The sequence below is a fragment of the Lucilia sericata genome, unplaced genomic scaffold, assembly GCF_015586225.1.
Source record: "Lucilia sericata isolate MDLA Ls3-8-SP2 unplaced genomic scaffold, ASM1558622v1 Contig001356F_arrow, whole genome shotgun sequence".
Lineage (NCBI taxonomy): Eukaryota > Metazoa > Arthropoda > Insecta > Diptera > Calliphoridae > Lucilia > Lucilia sericata.
In genome coordinates, this window is record NW_023995300.1 from 104,056 (window position 1) to 129,879 (window position 25,824).

The following is a 25,824-nucleotide window of genomic DNA, read 5'->3' on the forward strand; positions in this document are numbered from 1 at the left end:
ATGTATGTAAAATTCACTTCTGGGGTACTTGAGTCAAATGCATTAAAGCTTTAAATTGACGATATTGGAATAACTTTTCGTCTTTGGGTTGAAATAAATTTAGTTAGTAAACTAAATTTAAATTGATACAAATCGACTGCTATTTGTAGCTAGCATCTCTGTATTTTTTATCTTGATATGTATTTGCAATACATACATATCTACATAAGACTACATACATTCATACATGTATGCAGATTATCATTTCAATCTAGTTAATACTTTATTGCAGTTATAGAATCAACTTTTATCAGTTTCTCATTCCAATTTTTATTCGGAATAGTTGTTTTCGGTTTTTTCTCTATCATCTATTCATTTATTTCTGCTGTAAATAACCAATGCCAATGGCTTTTGTAATGGATTTGTAGCTTTGATAGTCGTTTGAAGTTGAGGTATGATATTGTAACATTGAATACAATTCACACAAACAAAAATCTACTTCGATTTGTGTCAGTATTATTGGCACTAAATCGATAGACTAGACTATAGACTAGACTATGGACTAGACTATGGACTAGACTATAGACTAGACTATAGACAAGACTATAGACTAGACTATAGACTATAGACTAGACTAGACTATAGACTAGACTATAGATTAGACTATAGACTAGACTATAGACTAGACTATAGACTAGACTATAGACTAGACTATAGACTAGACTATAGACTAGACTATAGACTAGACTATAGACTAGACTATAGACTAGACTATAGACTAGACTATAGACTAGACTATAGACTAGACTATAGACTAGACTATAGACTAGACTATAGACTAGACTACAGATTGGACTACAGACTAGACTATAGACTAGACTATAGACTAGACTATAGACTAGACTATAGACTAGACTATAGACTAGACTATAGACTAGACTATAGACTAGACTATAGACTAGACTATAGACTAGACTATAGACTAGACTATAGACTAGACTATAGACTAGACTATAGACTAGACTATAGACTAGACTATAGACTAGACTATAGACTAGACTATATACTAGACTATAGACTAGACTATAGACTAGACTATAGACTAGACTATAGACTAGACTATAGACTAGACTAGACTAGACTATAGACTAGACTATAGACTAGACTATAGACTAGACTATAGACTAGACTATAGACTAGACTATAGACTAGACTATAGACTAGACTATAGACTAGACTATAGACTAGACTATAGACTAGACTATAGACGACTATAGACTAGACTATAGACTAGACTATAGACTAGACTATAGACTAGACTATAGACTAGACTATAGACTAGACTATAGACTAGACTATAGACTAGACTATAGACTAGACTATAGACTAGATATAGACTAGACTATAGACTAGACTATAGACTAGACTATAGACTAGACTATAGACTAGACTATAGACTAGACTATAGACTAGACTATAGACTAGACTATAGACTAGACTATAGACTAGACTATAGACTAGACTATAGACTAGACTATAGACTAGACTATAGACTAGACTATAGACTAGACTATAGACTAGACTATAGACTAGACTATAGACTAGACTATAGACTAGACTATAGACTAGACTATAGACTAGACTATAGACTGACTATAGACTAGACTATAGACTAGACTATAGACTAGACTATAGACTAGACTATAGACTAGACTATAGACTAGACTATAGACTAGACTATAGACTAGACTATAGACTAGACTATAGACTAGACTATAGACTAGACTATAGACTAGACTATAGACTAGACTATAGACTAGACTATAGACTAGACTATAGACTAGACTATAGACTAGACTATAGACTAGACTATAGACTAGACTATAGACTAGACTATAGACTAGACTATAGACTAGACTGTAGACTAGACTATAGACTAGACTATAGACTAGACTATAGACTAGACTATAGACTAGACTATAGACTAGACTATAGACTAGACTATAGACTAGACTATAGACTAGACTATAGACTAGACTATAGACTAGACTATAGACTAGACTATAGACTAGACTATAGACTAGACTATAGACTAGACTATAGACTAGACTATAGACGGACTATAGACTAGACTATAGACTAGACTATAGACTAGACTATAGACTAGACTATAGACTAGACTATAGACTAGACTATAGACTAGACTATAGACTAGACTATAGACTAGACTATAGACTAGACTATAGACTAGACTATAGACTAGACTATAGACTAGACTATAGACTAGACTATAGACTAGACTATAGACTAGACTATAGACTAGACTATAGACTAGACTATAGACTAGATATAGACTAGACTAGACTAGACTATAGACTAGATATAGACTAGACTATAACTAGACTATAGACTAGACTATAGACTAGACTATAGACTAGATATAGACTAGACTATAGACTAGACTATAGACTAGACTATAGACTAGACTATAGACTAGACTATAGACTAGACTATAGACTAGACTATAGACTAGACTAAGACTAGACTATAGACTAGACTATAGACTAGACTATAGACTAGACTATAGACTAGACTATAGACTAGACTATAGACTAGACTATAGACTAGACTATAGACTAGACTATAGACTAGACTATAGACTAGACTATAGACTAGACTATAGACTAGACTATAGACTAGACTATAGACTAGACTATAGACTAGACTATAGACTAGACTATAGACTAGACTATAGACTAGACTATAGACTAGACTTTAGACTAGACTATAGGCTAGACTATAGTCTAGTCTATAGGCTAGACTAGACTATAGACTAGACGATAGACTAGACTATAGACTAGACGATAGACTAGACTATAGACTAGACTATAGACTAGACTATAGACTAGACTATAGACTAGACTATAGACTAGATAGACTAGACTATAGACTAGACTAAGACTAGACTATAGACTAGACTATAGACTAGACTATAGACTAGACTATAGACTAGACTATAGACTAGACTATAGACTAGACTATAGACTAGACTATAGACTAGACTATAGACTAGACTATAGACTAGACTATAGACTAGACTATAGACTAGACTATAGACTAGAATATAGGCTAGACTATAGGCTAGACTATAGACTAGACTATAGACTAGACTATAGACTAGACTATAGACTAGACTATAGACTAGACTATAGACTAGACTATAAACTAGACTATAGACTAGACTATAAACTAGACTATAGACTACACTATAGACTAGACTATAGACTAGATTATAGACTAGATTATAGAGTAGACTATAGACTAAACTATAGAGTAGACTATAGACTAAACTATAGAGTAGACTATAGACTAAACTATAGACTAGAAATTTTCGTAAATATTACGAAAAAGTTAGTTACGAATTTTTTTCCGCAAGTTCAAGTATGGATTATTTGCATTGTGAGATATGTGACATTTGCAAGATTTTTATTCTGTCAACATGTTATTATCAATATATTGGTAAAGCCATTTTTTAAAGAAATTTTCCCTTGAAAAATAAAATTTCTCAAAATAAATTTAATTTGCATTTCTGTTAATAATAATACTAGCAGTCATAACACTAGTAGTAATAGTAACTGTGATCTGTAATCAAAGGATAGGCAATCATCCAATGTGATTGCGAATTCTAACACATATACATATAGAATATATACACATACTTTTGTACATACTCTTTTACAAATGTGTAAATAAAGTTTTTGTGTAACACTCTATGCATCTATTGATTTACAAGTTCTATTGATGGCTGTTTGCCTTTTTGTTGTTTTGCCTATAGTTTACCATTTTTTTTTTTTTCACTAGCATAGTAATTTTCATTTTGCTTCTGCATCTTTTAAACGTCACTATTTGTTTTTCTCTACTTTAAAATGATATAAGTAAGGAAACAGGTCTGGTTTAGGGCTAAATTGAAAACTAGTAAAGGCTTTTATCTTATGATCTAGCGCAATGAGTATGTATAAAGTATTTTTACTACATTCACTGTAGTATGTTTGCAAGAGTAACTTACAACTTTTTATGTCGGTTGTTAGCATTAATGTATTTTTGTAATTGTAAGAAATGTTTGTAAAACAAAAAGACTTAATACATATTGCAAAATGTAAAATAAAGACTTATGAGAAAAACAGAGAAAACTTACCATTTCGATTTTCACTGTCAGCCGGTTTCATTTGTATAGGATGATGCATCTGTTGGAAAGAAAAGAGAGGGAAAATGTAAGAAAATATATAACTAGATATGTAAGTTATTAAATAATAAAAAAATAAATAAATAAAAAAAATTATAAAAAATTTTAAAACTTTCAATAAGAACCCTATTCTCTAGTGACTCAAATATAGTCGACTTAGCTCTAGTCGACTCAGATCGGGTCTAGCCAACTGGACTCTAGTCTAATCGACTTGACTCTAGTATTGGTGAATCAAGTTTAGTCTATCGACTCAACTTTTGTCTAGTTAGTAAAATCAACTCTAATAAGTCTAACCGACTAATCTGTGGACGAGTCGACTGAGTTGTAGTTGATTCAATTCAAATCTAGTTGACTGAACTATAGTCAAATCGAACAAAATCTACTTAACTCCTTTTTTTCTAAACTTTCCAATCCTTGTATAGCAAAATCCAGAATTAATATTTAGAATTCAGTTTCTTCTATTCCAAATTTATACTTAACAAGTGTTAAATTCCATATATTAATATTTTTTTTTTCAAAAATTTCTTATCTTCTATAACCAATTGTATTATTAATGTTCAACTATTTTTTTTCTGTTCAAATGGATTTTATAACAAAATTTCTCTAATGCAAAATTTTGTATGAAAAAGAAAAAAAAAATAAACATAAAAATATTGAAATATTCTTGTATTCGTATACGACTACATATTGAGGTTATGGTTATGGCTTTGAATGGATTAATGCTTTTGATATACACTAAGTACTTGTGTGGGTATAAATGGAAAACTGAATATGGTTATGGAGTTAGTTAGTGGTTGGTTATTTAATGGATTTTTATATAACAATATTTGCACATTCAAAAAAATCAATAAGAAATGGATAGTTAGTAAGAAGAATGTAATCAAAATTGGTATGAGGGTGAATGTTTAAATGGAATTTGCCAGAAATGTTCTACTGCAAGAATTGAAATTTTATTAAAAATTTGTTAAATGGAATTGGTATTAACTCATTTTGTATGTTAGAAGAAAAGCACTTATTTAGAATTATAATTAGAAAGATGGTAGAAAACAATTTTGTTTCTGTTGAAATTGGTATATTTATATGTAAAATAAATAATTTAAATAAAGTTCATTTATTTAAATTATCTACTTAAAACATTAACTAGATTGTAGCTTGAATGTTTGTTTTATAATAATTAGTGGCATTACTAATAAAAAAAAAAATACTCATTCTCTATACTTAAACAAATTAATATACACGCACTTCCTAACTTGAGCACACACACACATACACAAAATTATCATTAAACAAGGTAAAGTTATAGTTGGTTAAAAAGAATAGAAGACCACAGTTCTAGATCAGTTCTAGTTCAGTTCTAATTCAGTTCTAGTTCAGTTCTAGTTCAGTTCTAGTTCAGTTCTAGTTCAGTTCTAGTTCAGTTCTAGTTCAGTTCTAGTTCAGTTCTAGTTCAGTTCTAGTTCAGTTCTAGTTCAGTTCTAGTTCAGTTCTAGTTCAGTTCTAGGTTCAGTTCTAGTTCAGTTTCTAGTTCAGTTCTAGTTCAGTTCTAGTTCATTTCTAGTTCAGTTCTAGTTCAGTTCTAGTTCAGTTCTAGTTCAGTTCTAGTTCAGTTCTAGTTCAGTTCTAGTTCAGTTCTAGTTTCAGTTCTAGTTCAGTTCTAGTTCAGTTCTAGTTCAGTTAGTTCAGTTCTAGTTAAGTTCTAGTTCAGTTCTAGTTCAGTTCTAGTTCAGTTCTAGTTCAGTTCTAGTTCAGTTCTAGTTCAGTTCTAGTTCAGTTCTAGTTCAGTTCTAGTTCAGTTCTAGTTCAGTTCAGTTCTAGTTCAGTTCTAGTTCAGTTATAGTTCAGTTCTAGTTCAGTTCTAGTTCAGTTCTAGTTCAGTTCTAGTTCAGTTCTAGTTCAGTTCTAGTTCAGTTCTAGTTCAGTTCTAGTTCAGTTCTAGTTCAGTTCTAGTTCAGTTCTAGTTCAGTTCTAGTTCAGTTCTAGTTCAGTTCTAGTTCAGTTTAGTTCAGTTCTAGTTCAGTTCTAGTTCAGTTCTAGTTCAGTTCAGGTTCAGTTCTAGTTCAGTTCTAGTTCAGTTATAGTTTAGTTCCAGTTCAGTTCTAGTTCAGTTCTAGTTCAGTTCTAGTTCAATTCTAGTTTCAGTTCTAGTTCACTTCTAGTTCAGTTCTAGTTCAGTTCTAGTTCAGTTCTAGTTCAGTTCAGTTATGTTTAGTTTAAAAATTGTTCTAAGAACAATATTTTGGCTCTCCCCAAAAATATAATGGTGTAGGGTATATACATATATGTGTATATTTTGTTCTAACACAAAAGTGACTACTTTCATTATTTAGAAATTAAATGAAACGTGTAAATGTAAACAAAACATTATACGGTCAACGGAAATGAAAACAAAACTTTACGCATACATTATATAAATGTATACTGTAAACACATACATGAGTACCTACATACATATGTACAATGTGCATATGTATGTACATTATACATACATGCATATTTGTAAAATACACTCAATATTGTAGTTGTGTTACGTTGTATGTAAATATTTGTATAAACATGTATTTATTTATTAATGTATGTCAATCTTAAAAATCGATTTTAGTTTAGTCCTTATACATTGTGTCCTGCTGTTGGTCTGTCTGCCCTTTTGTCTGTTTGCAAAACCTGCCATGTCTTTAATGGAATTTACTTAAATCTAATAAGAGAAATTCTATAGTCATTAATGGAGAATTGTTTTGTTTCTGTTGTTATTGTTATTATTGTTGTTTTATTTTAGGTTATTAGCCACCTTTTATACTGCCTTAAGTTTCTACATATTTATTTGGGATTATCTGTTCTGGAACATAGATCTTGATGAAAGATGCCCATGTACAGATATTCGATTTGAATATAGTCCCAGTTTAATTGTTTATATTCCAACTTGTGGATCCATCTTGTTTTACTTGTGAAAGTCTGACAGATGGACATTTTTTAGTATTTTTATCAATTTGTCTTATAAGTATATCTAATTTTCTTCAATAAAAATACTAAATTAACTTATTAGGATTTTTTGAAAAATGTCTTTCTCATAGCGTAGATCAGATATAATTTAAACAGTGTTAACTTTGGGGGACATTGACCACTGCATTGATCTATTAAAATTTATTGGTACTGATATATGGTACAATTCTTAAAATTTTCAAAATACACTTCAGAGAGTACTTTTTCATTTTCCGTATCTGATTTCAATTATGTCCTTATTGTTTGTGTAATAAAAATTGTTTGTCATTCGATCAATATTATATATGTATACATATGTATGTATATAAAGCTAATATGAGGACAAGTAGTATTTTGGTGAAAAGGACCTGATGATGTTTTTTTTTGGATTTTTCCTATGGCTGGTAGTTGTTGTTACTATTTCTGTTTGTTTATTTTGTTATTTTAAGGCTTTTATTTTATGTTTTGTCTGTCTGTCTAAACATAATTGGTATAATTGTCAAAATAATGACCACATGTGTCAGTGTATTAGTACGACGTAGATAAAGTATTGAGTAGAACATTTTGTTGTCTCGGCATAAGTAATTAAACAAACATATGGTAACATTTTACTAAAGCTTTTAATGCATTTTAGTTTATAAACACATATTCGATTATATGATTTCGTTGTTTATAAAATTTGGGAGGGAAGGAACTAAGTTAATTATAATTTTTGTAAAAGGGGGCCTTCAGTTGAAAATGGAAATGCTTAAGAAGTGTTGTTAGTTAGTTAGTTAGTTAGTTAGTTAGTTAGTTAGTTAGTTAGTTAGTAGTTAGTTAGTTAGTTAGTTCGTTCGTTAGTTAGTTAGTTCGTTAGTTCGTTCGTTCGTTAGTTCGTTCGTTAGTTCGTTCGTTCGTTAGTTAGTTAGTTAGTTTCGTTCGTTCGTTCGTAGGTCGTTAGTTCGTTCGTTCGTTCTTCGTTCGTTCGTTCGTGTCGTTCGTTCGTTCGTTCGTTCGTTCGTTCGTTCGTTCGTTCGTTCGTTCGTTCGTTCGTTCGTTCGTTCGTTCGTTCGTTCGTTCGTTAGTTCGTTCGTTCGTTCGTTCGTTCGTTCGTTCGTTCGTTCGTTCGTTCTTCGTTCGTTAGTTCGTTAGTTCGTTCGTTCGTTCGTTCGTTCGTTAGTTCGTTTCGTTCGTTAGTTCGTTCGTTCGTTCGTTCGTTCGTTCGTTCGTTCGTTCGTTCGTTCAGTTCGTTCGTTCGTTCGTTCGTTCGTTCGTTCGTTCGTTCGTTCGTTCGTTCGTTCGTTCGTTCGTTCGTTCGTTCGTTCGTTCGTTCGTTCGTTCGTTCGTTCGTTCGTTCGTTCGTTCGTTCGTTCGTTCGTTCGTTCGTTGTTCGTTCGTTCGTTAGTTCGTTCGTTCGTTCGTTCGTTCGTTCGTTCGTTCGTTCGTTCGTTCGTTTCGTTCGTTCGTTCGTTCGTTCGTTCGTTCGTTCGTTCGTTCGTTCGTTCGTTCGTTCGTTCGTTCGTTCGTTCGTTCGTTCGTTCGTTCGTTCGTTCGTTCGGTCGTTCGTTCGTTCGTTCGTTCGTTCGTTCGTTCGTTCGTTCGTTCGTTCGTTCGTTCGTTCGTTCGTCGTTCGTTCGTTCGTTCGTTTCGTTCGTTTCGTTCGTTCGTTCGTTTCGTTCGTTCGTTTCGTTCGTTCGTTCGTTTTCGTTCGTTCGTTTCGTTCGTTCGTTCGTTTCGTTCGTTCGTTCGTTCGTTCGTTCGTTTCGTTTTCGTTCGTTCGTTCGTTCGTTCGTTCGTTCGTTCGTTCGTTCGTTTCGTTCGTTCGTTCGTTCGTTCGTTCGTTCGTTCGTTCGTTCGTTTCGTCGTTCGTTCGTTCGTTCGTTCGTTTTCGTTCGTTCGTTCGTTCGTTCGTTCGTTCGTTCGTTCGTTCGTTCGTTCGTTTTCCTTCGTTCTCTCTCCTTCTTTTTCCTCTTCTTTCCCCTTCCCTTTGTTTCTCCCCCCCCTCCCCGGCCCCTTTTTGCCTTTCCCTTCCTTCCGTTCCCCTTTGGACGTCCTTTTCCCTTGTTTTCCTTCTTGTCTGCTGCCCCTTCTCCTCTGTATACATTTTCAATCTTATTTTAGGAAATGATGATAATGCCAATAAAAGGGACAGGTGGTAATGTCTTTTGTAATGACACTGAAGTGTTTTCTACCCTCAGATGAAAGTTTCGAACTTAAGAGTGGCCCCAACTGAAATGTTGCTAATGTTTCCCACTAAATATTTCTTTAAATATTTTGTTATTGTGTCAACATTTGTTGAGCTGAAACGATAAAGAACCTCTACAAATATTGACGCAAGGACAAGTTATGAACTCTTATTTTGGGGACATCCTACTATTCATACTTTTGAAAGTAAGTTTGACAGTGTATATAAATCTAAAAGTATTATGTCCTTTAGATTTCCAGTTTTTTTCATTTGGTTTTTGAAAAATAGTTTAGAATGGTAAGTGGATTTAAGGATAAATGACCATTAAAGGGATGTAGACATGCATCTATAAATGAATGTTTAGACTGAGTGCCAGCCCGTATATATACAATTGTTTGAAAGTTAAATTAGCATTTGTTGGCACGTACATTTTAGAAGCATTGATTTAAAACTGGTTAGCCAATAGAAATTTATTTAGCCATTTTTTGAAAAAAAAAAATCCTAGATTTTTTTCAGCCCATTGTAAGGTAGTCATTGTTACAAACTAAAGGTGTGAATGTTTTAAAAGTGAGTTAAATATTTAATGAGATTTAAAAGTTCTCTATGAAAGAACGAGTAAGCAACCCCCACTAAGTCTGGTATTATTTTAAGGGATTTGAAGAGGTAAAAATGAAAATTCAAAAGCTTTTAAAAAAATGAAGTAAAGTGAGTTAAAAGCCTGTTGGTTTTTTTTAACATGTGTATGTGTCTATTATGTTCAGTTACCAAACACACGTTTAACAGGAGACTAAATATATTCACAATGAAAAAACAAAATCCTTTAAATGTTTGCTTAACATTTGAATACTGTTTTTATAGCTAATTGAACTGAAAATTAAAGCGACACAATGTGTGAAAAAATAATGCTACAAAAAATAGTCATGTGTATCAACATTTGCTTAAAATGTGTAGCTAAAGTAATTTTATTTTAAATTTTATTATTTTTATTTTTTGTGGAGAAAAAAATGTTTTAAAAATTGGAAAAAATCATTATTTATTTTATCCTGCTCTATTAAAAACTATAAAATTCAAATAACAAAATAGAAACTTACAACTATCTATTGTATGTGTCAACTAACTTGACATGACATTTAAACGTCCGTTGTAATTTTTGTAACTGTTGGTTGTGAAAAAAAAACATAAATTTTATAAAACTTTATTACCTTAATTTACTATCTATATAATGTTGACCTTTTCCATTTGATATTTTTCCCACTTTTTTGTAAAATTTTTAGCTCTTCAATTGGAAAAATGTCGAGAAAAAAATTATACATATTAAATTTATTCACCTGTTTTCAATGTGACAGTTGATTTTTTACATTTTCTCTAGAAAAAAAATTAAATAATTTTTTTTGTTTATGTCACATTTTATTTAACGGAGAATATTAACTGTTTGTTGACATTTTAAACCTTAAAAGGAAAAGACCATTATTTTAGATTTTTCTATTAAATATTTTAATAAACAGAGGATATCAGGAAACAAGACGCTAAATTCTGGAAATGTCACATTGGAACTTAAGAGAGTAACAGAAATATTTGTCAACTAACTAACTAACTAACTAACTACTAACTAACTAACTAACTAACTAACTAACTAACTAACTAACTAACTAACTAACTAACTAACTAACTACTACTAACTAACTAACTAACTAACTAACTAACTAACTAACTAACTAACTACTAACTAACTAACTAACTAACTAACTAACTAACTAACTAACTAACTAACTACTAACTAACTAACTAACTAACTAACTAACTAACTAACTACTAACTAACTAACTAACTAACTAACTAACTACTAACTAACTAACTACTAACTAACTAACTAACTAACTAACTAACTAACTAACTACTAACTAACTAACTAACTAACTAACTAACTAACTAACTAACTAACTACTAACTAACTAACTAACTACTAACTACTACTAACTAACTACTAACTAACTACTAACTAACTAACTAACTAACTAACTAACTAACTAACTAACTAACTAACTACTAACTAACTAACTAACTAACTAACTAACTAACTAACTAACTAACTAACTAACTAACTACTAACTACTACTAACTAACTACTAACTAACTAACTAACTAACTAACTAACTAACTAACTAACTAACTAACTAACTAACTACTAACTACTAACTAACTACTAACTACTAACTAACTAACTAACTAACTACTACTAACTAACTAACTAACTAACTACTAACTAACTAACTAACTAACTAACTAACTAACTAACTAACTAACTAACTAACTAACTAACTAACTAACTAACTACTAACTAACTAACTAACTAACTAACTAACTAACTAACTAACTAACTAACTAACTAACTAACTAACTAACTAACTAACTAACTAACTACTAACTAACTAACTAACTAACTAACTAACTAACTAACTAACTAACTAACTAACTAACTAACTAACTAACTAACTACTAACTAACTAACTAACTACTAACTAACTAACTAACTAACTAACTAACTAACTAACTAACTAACTACTAACTAACTAACTAACTACTACCTAACTAACTAACTAACTAACTAACTAACTAACTAACTAACTAACTAACTAACTAACTAACTAACTAACTAACTACTAACTAACTAACTAACTACTAACTAACTAACTACTAACTAACTAACTAACTAACTAACTAACTAACTAACTAACTAACTAACTAACTAACTAACTAACTAACTAACTAACTAACTAACTAACTAACTACTAACTAACTAACTAACTAACTAACTAACTAACTAACTAACTAACTAACTAACTAACTAACTAACTAACTAACTAACTAACTAACTAACTAACTAACTAACTAACTAACTAACTAACTAACTAACTAACTAACTAACTAACTAACTAACTAACTAACTAACTAACTAACTAACTAACTAACTAACTACTAACTAACTAACTAACTAACTAACTAACTAACTAACTAACTAACTAACTAACTAACTAACTAACTAACTAACTAACTAACTAACTACTAACTAACTAACTACTAACTAACTAACTAACTAACTAACTAACTAACTAACTAACTAACTAACTAACTACTAACTAACTAACTAACTAACTAACTAACTAACTAACTAACTAACTAACTAACTAACTAACTAACTAACTAACTAACTAACTAACTAACTAACTAACTAACTACTAACTAACTAACTAACTAACTAACTAACTAACTAACTAACTAACTAACTAACTAACTAACTAACTAACTAACTAACTACTAACTAACTAACTAACTAACTAACTAACTAACTAACTAACTAACTAACTAACTAACTACTAACTAACTAACTAACTAACTAACTAACTAACTAACTAACTAACTAACTAACTAACTAACTAACTAACTAACTAACTAACTAACTAACTAACTAACTACTAACTAACTAACTAACTAACTAACTAACTAAGTAACTAACTAACTAAGTAACTAACTAACTAAGTAACTAACTAACTAACTAACTAACTAACTAACTAACTACTAACTAACTAACTAACTAACTAACTAACTAAACTAACTAACTAACTAACTACTAACTAACTAACTAACTAACTAACTAACTAACTAACTAACTAACTAACTAACTAACTAACTAACTAACTACTAACTAACTAACTAACTAACTAAACTAACTAACTAACTAACTAACTAACTAACTAACTAACTAACTAACTAACTAACTAACTAACTAACTAACTAACTAACTAACTAACTAACTAACTACTAACTAACTACTAACTAACTAACTAACTAACTAACTAACTAACTAACTAACTAACTAACTAACTAACTAACTAACTAACTAACTAACTAACTAACTAACTAACTAACTAACTAACTAACTAACTAACTAACTAACTACTAACTAACTAACTAACTAACTAACTAACTAACTAACTAACTAACTAACTAACTAACTAACTAACTAACTAACTAACTAACTAACTAACTAACTAACTACTAACTAACTAACTAACTAACTAACTAAATAACTAACTAACTAACTAACTGGCTGACTAACCAACATTTTGCATCTAGATATCATGCTCAGGCCGACAAATGTTTAGCCCAGAGCTCAAAGTTTATTTCTTGAAAGCATTGACCTGCACTGTGACCTCAGGCATTAGAATAAATGCTGAGAGAATGGACTTTCAGATGACATACAACATTTGCAACATTAAGATGCCTTGGGGCTGTTATAATATCTTAAAAAGGGCTAAAATGGCGTTTAGATTTCATGACATGATATCTCAAATTCCAAATCTGCAATTAGATTCGAATTCAAAGCTTAGGATTTTCACCTTTTTCAAACAATTGATATCTGCTCAGAAAACTTATCCTTTGTACCTTTATATTCTAATTTCTCTTAACTATAATTTGAGTGTTCTACAATATGAAAATACTACAAAGGGTTAAAAAGTATAAATTGAAAAAAAAAAAACAGGATATTGTAGTAATTGAAAACTTTAATGTGCATTAGTGATTGTTTTATTAAAAGCTTTTCTCGTAATCGTGCACATTTATTTGATTCTATTTGAAAGGACTTTTGATTGTTATTACTATTAGCCTTTTATGTAATACCTTTTTAATCAATAGGAACAACAACTAAAGTAAACAATAGACACATTTACTTAAAGGCTAAATAAAGGACTAACTTCCATAGTAATTATTTTGAATAAAAAACTAAATGTCACAAAGTTAGCTGAAATACTAAGAATAAAAATAATAATTGTAATATGTAATAAGTTGGAAAATGTAATGTTAACTGAAGCTTAGGAATTTTGGTTAATTGGACTTTAAAACTTGATGATAATAGTTAACAATTAATAACTTTAGTTAAAATACAATGAGGTATTAGGTTCAAATTTGTTTGTTAACTCATTAGGTTTCTTATAAATACTAATTGTAATAATAAATAGTTTAAGTATTATTTTTGCTTCCTCTTTACATGGAAAGAATATTTTTAAGCGCCTTTTGTCTAACCCACATAAAAAGAAAATTATTTGCAAGACATGAGTTATGAAATAAAATAATGAAATGTTAAAAGGAAAACATATGAATTAAACTTATAAAGGGTTTCTTTTAATTAACTTTTCAGTATTCTATTAAGAAATATTACTTTTAATATAAGAGTCTGTTTGTTGTTTCCAATAAAATAATAATGAATAGAAAGGGTTTGATGCTGATGATGTTGAAAATGAAAAGAAAACTATTTTGTTGAGTTGATATGATGGAGAAAAAGTATTAATTAAAAAATATAACTAAGCAACCATTCAACATCATCATCAACATTATCTTTTATAAAGGGAAAGTAAATAATAAATAAACAAGTATGAAAATAAAGTAGGGTTTGTTCGACTTGAAAGCATCCCTATATCTGTATTAATAGATAATTTTTCTTTTTTAATACCTTATCCCTTGGCTTGAAAAATTATATGTATGACTTAGTCGATGAATTTGATTAGTGATTCTCAGTTGATGTATATACAAGCTATAACCCAGCGATGTAGTGTATTAAAAGGATATAAATTATTTATTTCTATATGTATGACTTCTATTAAGTATGATTATAAGTGTTTTTTTTTTCATCTTTCTTTTCAGAAGGTTTTTATGAAAAAAAAACATGGCAATTGACAATTTGTCATAAAGTTGTTTATCATTAACATACAAATACATATATGTATTCATCATTCATCACACACTTTTATGTATATTGTATGCATGTATTTAGCAGATACTTATGTACTTAATACTTAGATACATTCAGAGAAATTCATTAAACAGCAAATATTAATAACAAGTTCTTATAAAAACAACCTACCTAGTTATATGTGTGTATATGTATTTAAAAAAGCTAATGAGTACAAAAATATTTGTATAATTGTAGGTGGTAAGATTGTTAATTTAAGATATAATTAGAGCCAAGGTCTAGAACTATTAAGGACGTCAAGTAAACAACTCTAACAGACTGTAAATGAAATGGATACAGAACTTCAAAAGTTAGAAACCAGATTAGAAAGAAAATGAATGACAGAATTGTTAAAGATTTGGATCTGAAAACATCAGAAAATTTATTTTAAGAGACAGACAGACAGACAGACAGACAGACAGACAGACAGACAGACAGACAGACAGACAGACAGACAGACAGACAGGCAGATAGACAGACAGACGGACATGGCTTAATCGACTCCGCTATCTATAAGGATCTAGAATATGTACATATACTTTATAGGGTCGAAAATTATATTATAGAAATTACAAACGGAATGAAATACTTATATATACCCTTCTCATGTAGGTGAAGGATATAAGTTCATTCATTTGCCAGTCTGTCCATGTAAATCTTCTTATCAGAATCACTTACCAAATCTATAATGTTCGTCCTTCTGTTTGTCTGTTTATCCATATAAATAATATAATATTACAGAACAGTCTGTACGAGTGTCTGTCCAAATCGACAACTTTTGTCCGTCGTACTTTTTGACACTTCAGATAAAGCTTTTAAACAAAATTATTATTCAACTAACTATCTGTTATGTACTTAAACTGTTATTGTCTTTTTGTTTGTCTGTCTATCCATGTAAAACTTCTGATGTTTTCCTTCTAATAAAAGGAATTATCTGAAACGATATTAACTGTCCGTCCTTCCGTCTACCAGTCTCTTCAAGTTTACATGAACAGACTAGTGTCCGTCCGACCGTCTACTTGTCTCAATACTTCCATTCGTCTACTAGTCTATCTGTCAATATAAATGTTCTTATTTTAATCGTTATTCAAATCGAAAATCTTCGTCTACTCTTCTGTCTGTCTTCCCATTAATAAAAGGAATTATCTGAAATGGCAATAACTGTCCGTCATTCCGTCCACCAGTCTCTTCAAGTTTACATGAACAGACTAGTGTCCGTCCATCCAATGGTCTACTTGTCTCAATACTTCCATTCGTCTACTAGTCTATCTGTCAATATAAATGTTCTTATTTAAATCGTTATTCGAATAGAAAATCTTCGTCTCGTGGTATGTCTGTCTTCGCATTAATAAAAGTAATAATCTAAATCGAAAATAACTGTATGTCCACCACTTTCTTCCAGTTTACATCATTTGCATGAACTGACAGTTGGGCGGATGGATGAACAGATATTTTCCATCCGTCTGTCCAAAGGTCTGTCTGTCCTTCTAAAAATGTTAATCAAATCATTATATCAACCGCTTTGTCTAACTTCTGTCTATCTGTCTTTAATTTTCTAATTAACTTCAAAATTCGCCTCCTATCTATAACTTAAGGCCCATAATCGAATTGGGAATATACTATAGTTTTATATAAACACAAATCCTTCTACTAAATTACATATCGATAAAACTTAAATTAATCATTTTCGGCATTTATTTCAGAATAATTCATTATGTTCAGCAAAGAAGGCTTTAAAAAAATCGATTTATTATAGAACCTACCCCTCAAATTGGTCTACAATATACAATCCAATATCCAATTATAACATACTGGTAGGTGGCTATGTTTTGATACTGCCCAATATTACTATTATTGGACTGATATTGTATATTTTTATTTGTAGATTTTCAGCCCTCTAGGTTTTTTCGGTTGGAAACTTTGGTGCTTTCAACAAAAAACGTTAGATGGACGGACAGATGAAATAACTTGGCTAAAACGTCCTAAAATCGAACAAGGACAAGGTCTAAGACCAATATTTCTTTTTTATGTTTCATACAATTATGGAAAATTCAGAACTATGAAAATGAATGTTAAAATATTATGAAAATTATTGTTAAAAAAAACATTTAGCAAATTTCTTAGACAACTTAACAATTTGAACACTTTGCAGTAAAAAACACTTTAAACTCTTCTAGAAACAAAACAGACATAAACAAATATTAAAAAGGTAAAAAAACATTGACATGGAAATAACAAATTGCAGCTAAAGCCATTTTCTTCATTCCATCATTCTAACACAAACCACAGTTGCCACTCAATAAACTAAACATAGTTACCTTTATGTATACCAGGTAACTAGGCTATAGTAAAAGTTTTGGGTATCAAAACAAAACTAAAAGTTTAATATATGCTTGTACTTACCCCATCTAATATTTTGATATTATGTAAAGCATCTTGGGCCCTCAGAGCAGCCTTACGTGTATAATAGGTTACGAAACAGCACCCTGTAAGTAAAGAAACAAGAAAACACAAAAAGCAAAAAAATAATACAACAAAACATATAAACATTTTAACATTTATCAGAGAATATAAAAAGGAAATTTACAATACAAACAAATAGTATTTATTTAAAAGTAAGTACATAGGTATGCATATTAGTTTTATACATACACATACATACATATTCAGCTATGTATACCTATGCAAATACAAATAATAATTTTTAACAAGTTACGAGCACGTAAAGTAAGAAAATAGTTATAAATCTATCTGTAACAAGTACACCTTAATACAAAATTCATTTAATAAGACTTTACTTTTGTATTTGTTTCAGTTCTTAATTTCTCAAACACTTTAGCAAAAGAAATTTTATGTTAATTAATCATATAACATGCAATTTTCTTTTTTTAATTTTAAACGCTTACTTTAGACACAAAAGAGTATGCTTATAATTTATATACATGAATGTAAAGGATGCATAACAAGGACTTACTACAATATTACTGCGTTTAGGGCAAAGACATATAAATTTTTTAAACAAACATGCAATTGTAAGATATCGTATTATTTTTACAAATCTTGAATTTTATATGAATTTAGCTTAAACAAATGACTAGTATGATTTGTTTTAATGAAGAAATTTTTATTTTAAGTCAAATGAATTGAAGTTTAACTTAAATTAATAAACTAAACTTTTTTTGCTATCTATGAATGGCAAAAAGATATACACTGCGTATGATTATTATTATAATACTCATACGTAAAGTGTGACTGGTAGAAACGTATATGAATTTTTTTTAAACAAATGACTAGTATGATTTGTTTTAATGAAGAAATTTTTATTTAAGTCAAATGAATTGAAGTTTTGTTTAAATTAATAAACTCATATTTTGCAGCTATCTTTGAATGTAAGGAGTTACACAGAGCGTATGATTATTATTTTAATACTCATACGTATAGTAGGTCTGCAAACATGGTAGAATATAAGCAGTCTAATGTTCGATATCAATAAGGTTGAATCAGACAACGTTTTCTAAATAATTTTTTCAATGTCCACAGGTTTTATATAAAAGCTTTTCAGTTCAAAAGCTTCCTAATAACGGAGAACCAAATAAAATCGAAAAGTAGTTCAACTCTTTTAATATTGAAAGTATTTCTAAACAAACTTTCACTATCGCAAAATTTTCTCAAGAAAACTTTTGCATATGAAATATATTTCTATAACATTTATTTTAAATACCGAAAAGCTTGCTTACGAAAGGTTATCAATATTAAAATGTTTTCTTACGAAAACTTATCAAAATCAAAAACTTTTTCTAAGGAAGCTTTGAAATATCGATAAGTTTAGAAAACACTTCAATATCGAAATTTTTCTAAAGAATTCTTTAAATTTCGAAAACTTTTCTACAATTTTTTTTTCAATATTGAAAACTTTTCTATAAGAACGTTTTCATATTGAAAGCTCTTCAATAATGAAAGTTTTTCTATACAATGAAAACTTTCCTATAAAAACATTTCAATATCGAAAACTTGTCTATAAAAACTTTTCAATATCAAAAAGCTTTCTACAAAAGCTCTTCAAACTTTTTTATAAAAACTAAAAATTTTATAAAATCATTACTTTTAAAATTTTCTATAAAATCGTTTCTTCAAAAACTTTTCTGTAAAAAGTTTTCTCTAAAAACTTTTTTGTAAAAACTTTTCTATAAAAAAACTATTCAATATTGAAAACGTTTCTATAAAAATTGTTCAATATTGAAAACTATTCTATAAAACTATCCTGTAAAAACTGTTCTATAAGAACTTTTCTGAAAAAACTTGTTGAAAACTTTTCTATAAAAACTTTTCAATATTAAAAGCTTTTCGATATAAAAGCTCTTTAATCTTTTTATAAAAACTTTTAAATATTCAAAACATTTCTTTAAAAACATTTCAATATTCAAAACTTTTTTTTTAAACTTTTCAATATTGAAAACTTTTCTATATCGAAAAATTCAATATCGAAAAAATTTCTATAAAAACTATTCCATATCGAAAACTTTTCTTTAAAAACTTTTTTATAAAAACTATTCCATATCGAAAATTTTTCTCTAAAAACTATTCAATATCGAAAACTTTTTATAAAAACTATTCAATATCGAAAACTTTTCTTTAAAAACTTTTTTATAAAAACTATTCCATATCGAAAATTTTTCTCTAAAAACTCTTCAATATTGAAAGCTTCTCTATAAAAACTTTTCAATATCGTAAACTTGTCTATAAAAGATTTATATAAAATCTTTTCAATATCGAAAAGCTCTTTAATACTTTCTATAAAAGTTCTTCAATACCGAAAAGCTTTCCATAAAAGCTCTTTAGTTTCGAAAAGCTCTTCAATATCGAAAAGCTTTCTATAAAAGCTCAATGTCGAGAAGCTTTCTATGAAAGCTCCTCAATATCGTAAAGCTTTCCATAAAAGCTCTTCAATATCGAAAAGCTTTCAATAAAAGCTCTTCAATATCGAAAAGCTTTCAATAAAAGCTCTTCGATATCGAAAAGCTTTCTATAAAAGCTCATAAATATCGAAAAGCTTTCCATAAAAGCTCTTCAATATCGAGAGCTTTCTAAAAAAGCATTTCAATATCAAAAACTCAAAAATAACAATTCTATAAAAAATTATTCAGTATCGAAAAGTTTTCCATAAAAACCTTTTAATAACGAAAAGTTACGAAATTTCAAAAAATTTGTCTAATATTTATCCTAAAAATACTAACATTTATTGAAGACTAATACATTGAACTAATATCCATAAAAATTTACCTAAAAAAAATTCACATCACATTTGTGTAGTCCACATTTACAATGTAACATATTCTAATGTAAAGTAATGTAAAATAATCTAATCAACATTCATAAATAATCATATATAAGTTTTATTTTTATTATTTTTTATTTTCTTTAACGATAATTTTCTCAAATGAAAACCAAACACAAACTTACACTTCTTTAGCTCTTACATATACAAACACGCAAATTACGGACAAGTGAAAGAAATAAACCCTTAACACAGGACTAAGAAATTTTTTCCACAAAAAAAAGGTAAAACAATATTTATAAATTTTAACACAAATTACCTCGATATTGGTCTCGAAGGAGTCGTGTGGGCAGTAAGGGAAAAACAAACTGTTACTTTAGTTCATGAGAAGAATTGCAATGGGTGAAGAAAAGTTGAAAGAAGAAATAAGGAGCACGTTAAAATTGCTAATAATGTTGAAGTCATATATGTGGGGATATGGAAATACATAATATTCTAATTTCCATATGTTATAGAACGATTACAATACACATACATTTACCTACATAAAGGCATATAAGTATTTGTTAGGGTTTAATGTATTGTAAATGTAGTCGTGTGCGGTAGAAAAGTAATACTAGTTAGTACCGCAAAGTGGGGGGAATAAATAAAGGAGCATGGACTCAAGAAAATCTTGTTATATTACGGCAAAAAAAAAAATATCGTAGTTATTGGCAAACTTGTGCTTAGAACTATTTCATTTAGTGTAAACACTAGTGCCGGTTTTACGAATTGCATGTTAACATGTTGTAAGAATTGTAGTTTAGTAGTTGTTGTTTTTTATGATTATTATTAACATTATATATAAGTATTTAGATACCTACATAGTATGTATGTAAAAGCACGTTCATATGTATAGTTTTACATATAAAGTTCACTTTGAAGTATAAAGAGCAGACGACTATTATTGACACAAGGTGATGTTTATGGATATGAGTAATAAACAGTATCCATACATACCACTTCTCACCCAAAGACTAATCTTATTTGTTAACCTATAATACCATTAATATAGGGAGGAGGAGAGCTGTGGCAGAAAGGTCTAAGCTAAAATGTTAACTATAATAGTTGTTAATATGTAAATCTAACTAACTATAAAGGTTTATTAACATTTTTGTAGTACTTTTTTTTCAGTTCCTATCATAATGTCTGATAACATTTCACATCTCAATATAATTATTGCCATTATGATATTATATTATGTTAATATTCTTATAAGTTTGATTAACTTTGTATAGAGGAAAACTTTTTTAGGTGGAAAATTAGCAAAGTTTTACTCTTTACGTATGCAAGAGGCATAGTATATATTAATGTGTACATAGGAAACGTTTTCTATAGAGAATTTACAATATTGGAAAATTTCCTAGATTTTTGCATTAAAAATTTATCAAATAATAGCATAATAACTCTTTAATACTGAAAATTATGCTAAAAAAGCTTTTCAATGCATATCAAAAAGCTTTTCCATAAAAATTAAAAAATTTTGAAATCTTCATGTGTATTTCAGAATAGGCCTTAAATATTACAATTTTTTATTATTGACAAATCTTCTATAAAAGCTTTTCAATGTGCAAAAACTTGTCAGTTTTAAAAAGTTATTTATTAGCTTTTCAATATTAAATATTTTCTACAAAAGCTTTCCAAAATCGAAAACTTTTGTAACGTTTTCTATAGAAGCTTTTTAATATCGAAAAGTTTCCTTTGAAAGCTTTTCAATATTAAGAAGTTTTCTACAAAAAGCTTTCCAAAATCGAAGTATTTTTATAAAAGCTTTTCAATATTGAAAAGCTTTCTATACAAATTTTAAAATATCAAATGTTTTCTATGCCAGCTTTTCGAAATCAAAAAGTTTTCTGTAAACATTTTCAATGTTAAAAAGTTTTTTTTTTAATTCAATAAAAAGCTTTTCAATAACTAACATTTTCTAAAAAAAACCTTTCAATATCAAAAGTTTTCCATAAAAGCTTTTCTCTGAAAGCAAAAAATGTATAACGTCGAAATGTTTTCTACAGAAACTTTTCTTTATCGTTTTCTATAAAAGCTTATCAATGTAGAAAAGTTTTCTATAAAAGTTTTTTAGTATCAAAAGGCTTTCTATACAAATTATTCAATATCGAAAACTTTAACGTCGAAAAGTTTTCTTTAGAAACTTTTCTTTATCGTTTTCTATAAAAGCTTTTCAGTATCAAAAGGCTTTCTACAAAGATTATTGAATATCGAATAGTTTTGTAAAGTTTTCTTTAACTGCTTTTCAATATCGAAAAGATTTTAAAAATAATTTTCAATGTAAAAAAGTTTTCCATAAAAGCTTTTCAATATCGGAAAGTTCTACTAAAAGCTTTTATGCACCAAAATATTTTCAACATCGAATAGTTTTCTATTAAAACTTTTTCATAAAGTTTTCCAAATGTAGAAAAGTTTTTTTAAAAGCTTTTTAATATCGAAAAATGTTTCAGAATATCGAAAACTTTTTATGAAAACTTTTTAATGTAGAAAAGTTGTTGATAAGAGCTTTTCATTATTTAAAAAAATATTCTATAAAACCTTTTCATATCGAAAAGATTTTAAAAATGATTTTCAATATAAAAAAGTTTTCCATAAAAGCTTTTCAATATCTTAAAGTTTGTACTAAAAGCTTGTATGTACTAAAAAATTTTCAACATCGAATAGTTTTCTATAAAAACTTTATAAAGTTTTCCAAATGTAGAAAAGATTTTTTAAAAGCTTTATAATATCGAAAAATGTTTCAGAATATCGAAAACTTTTTAATATAGAAAAGTTTTTGATAAAAGCTTTTCATTATCTAAAAAATATTCTATAAAACCTTTTGAATATCGAAAAGTTTTCTATATCCAAAAGTTTTTTCTAACATTATCTTAATATCGACCAGTTTACTATGAATGTTTTACAATATCGAAAATTTTCTATGAAAGCTTTTCAGTACTGAAATTTTTTTTAATATTGAATATTTTGCTATAAAAACTATTCAATTAAAGTAATTCTACAAAAGCTTTGCAATTACGAAAATTAGAGCTTTTTAATATCGAAAAGTTTTCTATAAACTTATTTCAATATCGAAAAGTTGAGTGTAATAATATTTTTCAAATACAAACTTTTCCATAGTTTCTAATCAGTTACTCAGTTACTAAAATATAAAACTAAATAATAAAAAGTCTTTCTTCTTAATATATTAAAAACTTACCTCTGCTCATCATGGTCACTTTATCGCGCAACACATTCAGAGTATGAACTCTGCCGTACTGTTCAAATAGACCTCTCAATTTCATTTCATCCCATGACTTGGGTACTTGACCTACAAACATTTTTATAGTATCGGCATCGGGTTGATCTTTGGCAAATTCATCAATATTTTTATTTTTAATTCCATATTATCATTGGAATCTAACGAATACTTTCTAATAGCTGAGCAAGGAACCAGTGCCATTGTATCATCAGCAGAAGTTTCCATTTTTTCCAAGGAATTGTCCGAAACATTTGAGTTTGTATTATTTCTAAAAAAAAAAAAAAACAAAAGATTATATTTATTACAATTACTTATTTAACCGAAGAAAACATTAAAAGTCAATTAGTTGAGTACTTGTTTTGTTTGTTTTTCTTTCCTTTCCTTTTAGGATTTAAATACAAAATACAGAACAAAACACCAACAATAATACAATAAATATTTATTGATTAAAGTTTTTCCCAACTCCATTAAACTTTTGCCGGAAATTCTATTTTGTATTTGTGGTATAACACCAAAAACTAATTTACAAATACAACCACCATTTTCGCATCATTACAAAGTCAATTGTTTATAACTTTTTCCAGTTGTGTTGTGTTTTTAGGTTGTTTATTTATTATTCTAATTTAGTTTTGTGTGTGAGTATATTGTTTGTTTATGGTATTATTTGCTGTTCTTTCCGCAAATAGATTAGATTAGTTCCCCATAACAATTGGTGAATATTTATACCTTTTTAATATGAAATTTTATACCAAATATACAATAATAACGTCTACAATATTTATATTATCATGTCGTGAACATACACTAGTTAGAAATATTTACAGCTATTTAGGGGCTGAACAGTTGGGATAATAATTACTTTAATTTTTCTAACTTTTCCATATGGAAATATTTTTCAAAGGAACATTTAAATTTAGTAAAATATTCTACAGAAATTCATCTATGTTGATAAATTATCTAAACTTTACAAAATCGATATAAAAAAATTCCAAAAGTTTTCTGAACTAGAACTGAACTAGAACTGAACTAGAACTGAACTAGAACTGAACTAGAACTGAACTAGAACTGAACTAGAACTGAACTAGAACTGAACTAGAACTGAACTAGAACTGAACTAGAACTGAACTAGAACTGAACTAGAACTGAAACTAGAACTGAACTAGAACTGAACTAGAACTGAACTAGAACTGAACTAGAACTGAACTAGAACTGAACTAGAACTGAACTAGAACTGAACTAGAACTGAACTAGAACTGAACTAGAACTGAACTAGAACTGAACTAGAACTGAACTAGAACTGAACTAGAACTGAACTAGAACTGAACTAGAACTGAACTAGAACTGAACTAGAACTGAACTAGAACTGAACTAGAACTGAACTAGAACTGAACTAGAACTGAACTAGAACTGAACTAGAACTGAACTAGAACTGAACTAGAACTGAACTAGAACTGAACTAGAACTGAACTAGAACTGAACTAGAACTGAACTAGAACTGAACTAGAACTGAACTAGAACTGAACTAGAACTGAACTAGAACTGAACTAGAACTGAACTAGACTAGAACTGAACTAGAACTGAACTAGAACTGAACTAGAACTGAACTAGAACTGAACTAGAACTGAACTAGAACTGAACTAGAACTGAACTAGAACTGAACTAGAACTGAACTAAAACTGAACTAGAACTGAACTAGAACTGAACTAGAACTGAACTGAACTAGAACTGAACTAGAACTGAACTAGAACTGAACTAGAACTGAACTAGAACTGAACTAGAACTGAACTAGAACTGAACTAGAACTGAACTAGAACTGAACTAGAGACTGAACTAGAACTGAACTAGACACTGAACTAGAACTGAACTAGCACTGAACTAGAACTGAACTAGACTGAACTAGAAACTGAACTAGAACTGACTAGAACTGAACTAGAACTGAACTAGAACTGCACTAGAACTGAACTATACTGAACTGACAACTGAACTAACTACTAGAACTGACCTAGAACTGAACTAGGACTGAACTAGAACTGAACTACAACTAAACTAGAACTGAACTAGAACTGAACTAGAACTGAACTAGAACTGAACTAGAACTGAACTAGAACTGAACTAGAAA

General features: G+C 28.9%; 1 protein-coding gene across 1 annotated transcript in view; it reads right to left on the bottom strand.

Annotated features, from left to right (window-relative positions):
• LOC119611081 (CUGBP Elav-like family member 1-B) overlaps positions 1–23,967 on the bottom strand; it is a 39,734-nt gene extending 15,767 nt beyond the window's left edge. Inside the window, exons 1-3 of the mRNA XM_037966538.1 lie at positions 23,664–23,967; positions 17,551–17,633; positions 4,175–4,223 (exon numbers count right to left, since the gene is read on the bottom strand). Of these exons, the coding sequence (XP_037822466.1) occupies positions 4,175–4,223; positions 17,551–17,633; positions 23,664–23,784 (253 nt within the window). The 5' untranslated portion in view covers positions 23,785–23,967. The remainder of the gene's footprint in view (positions 1–4,174; positions 4,224–17,550; positions 17,634–23,663) is intronic.
• Positions 23,968–25,824: the final 1,857 nt, after the last annotated feature.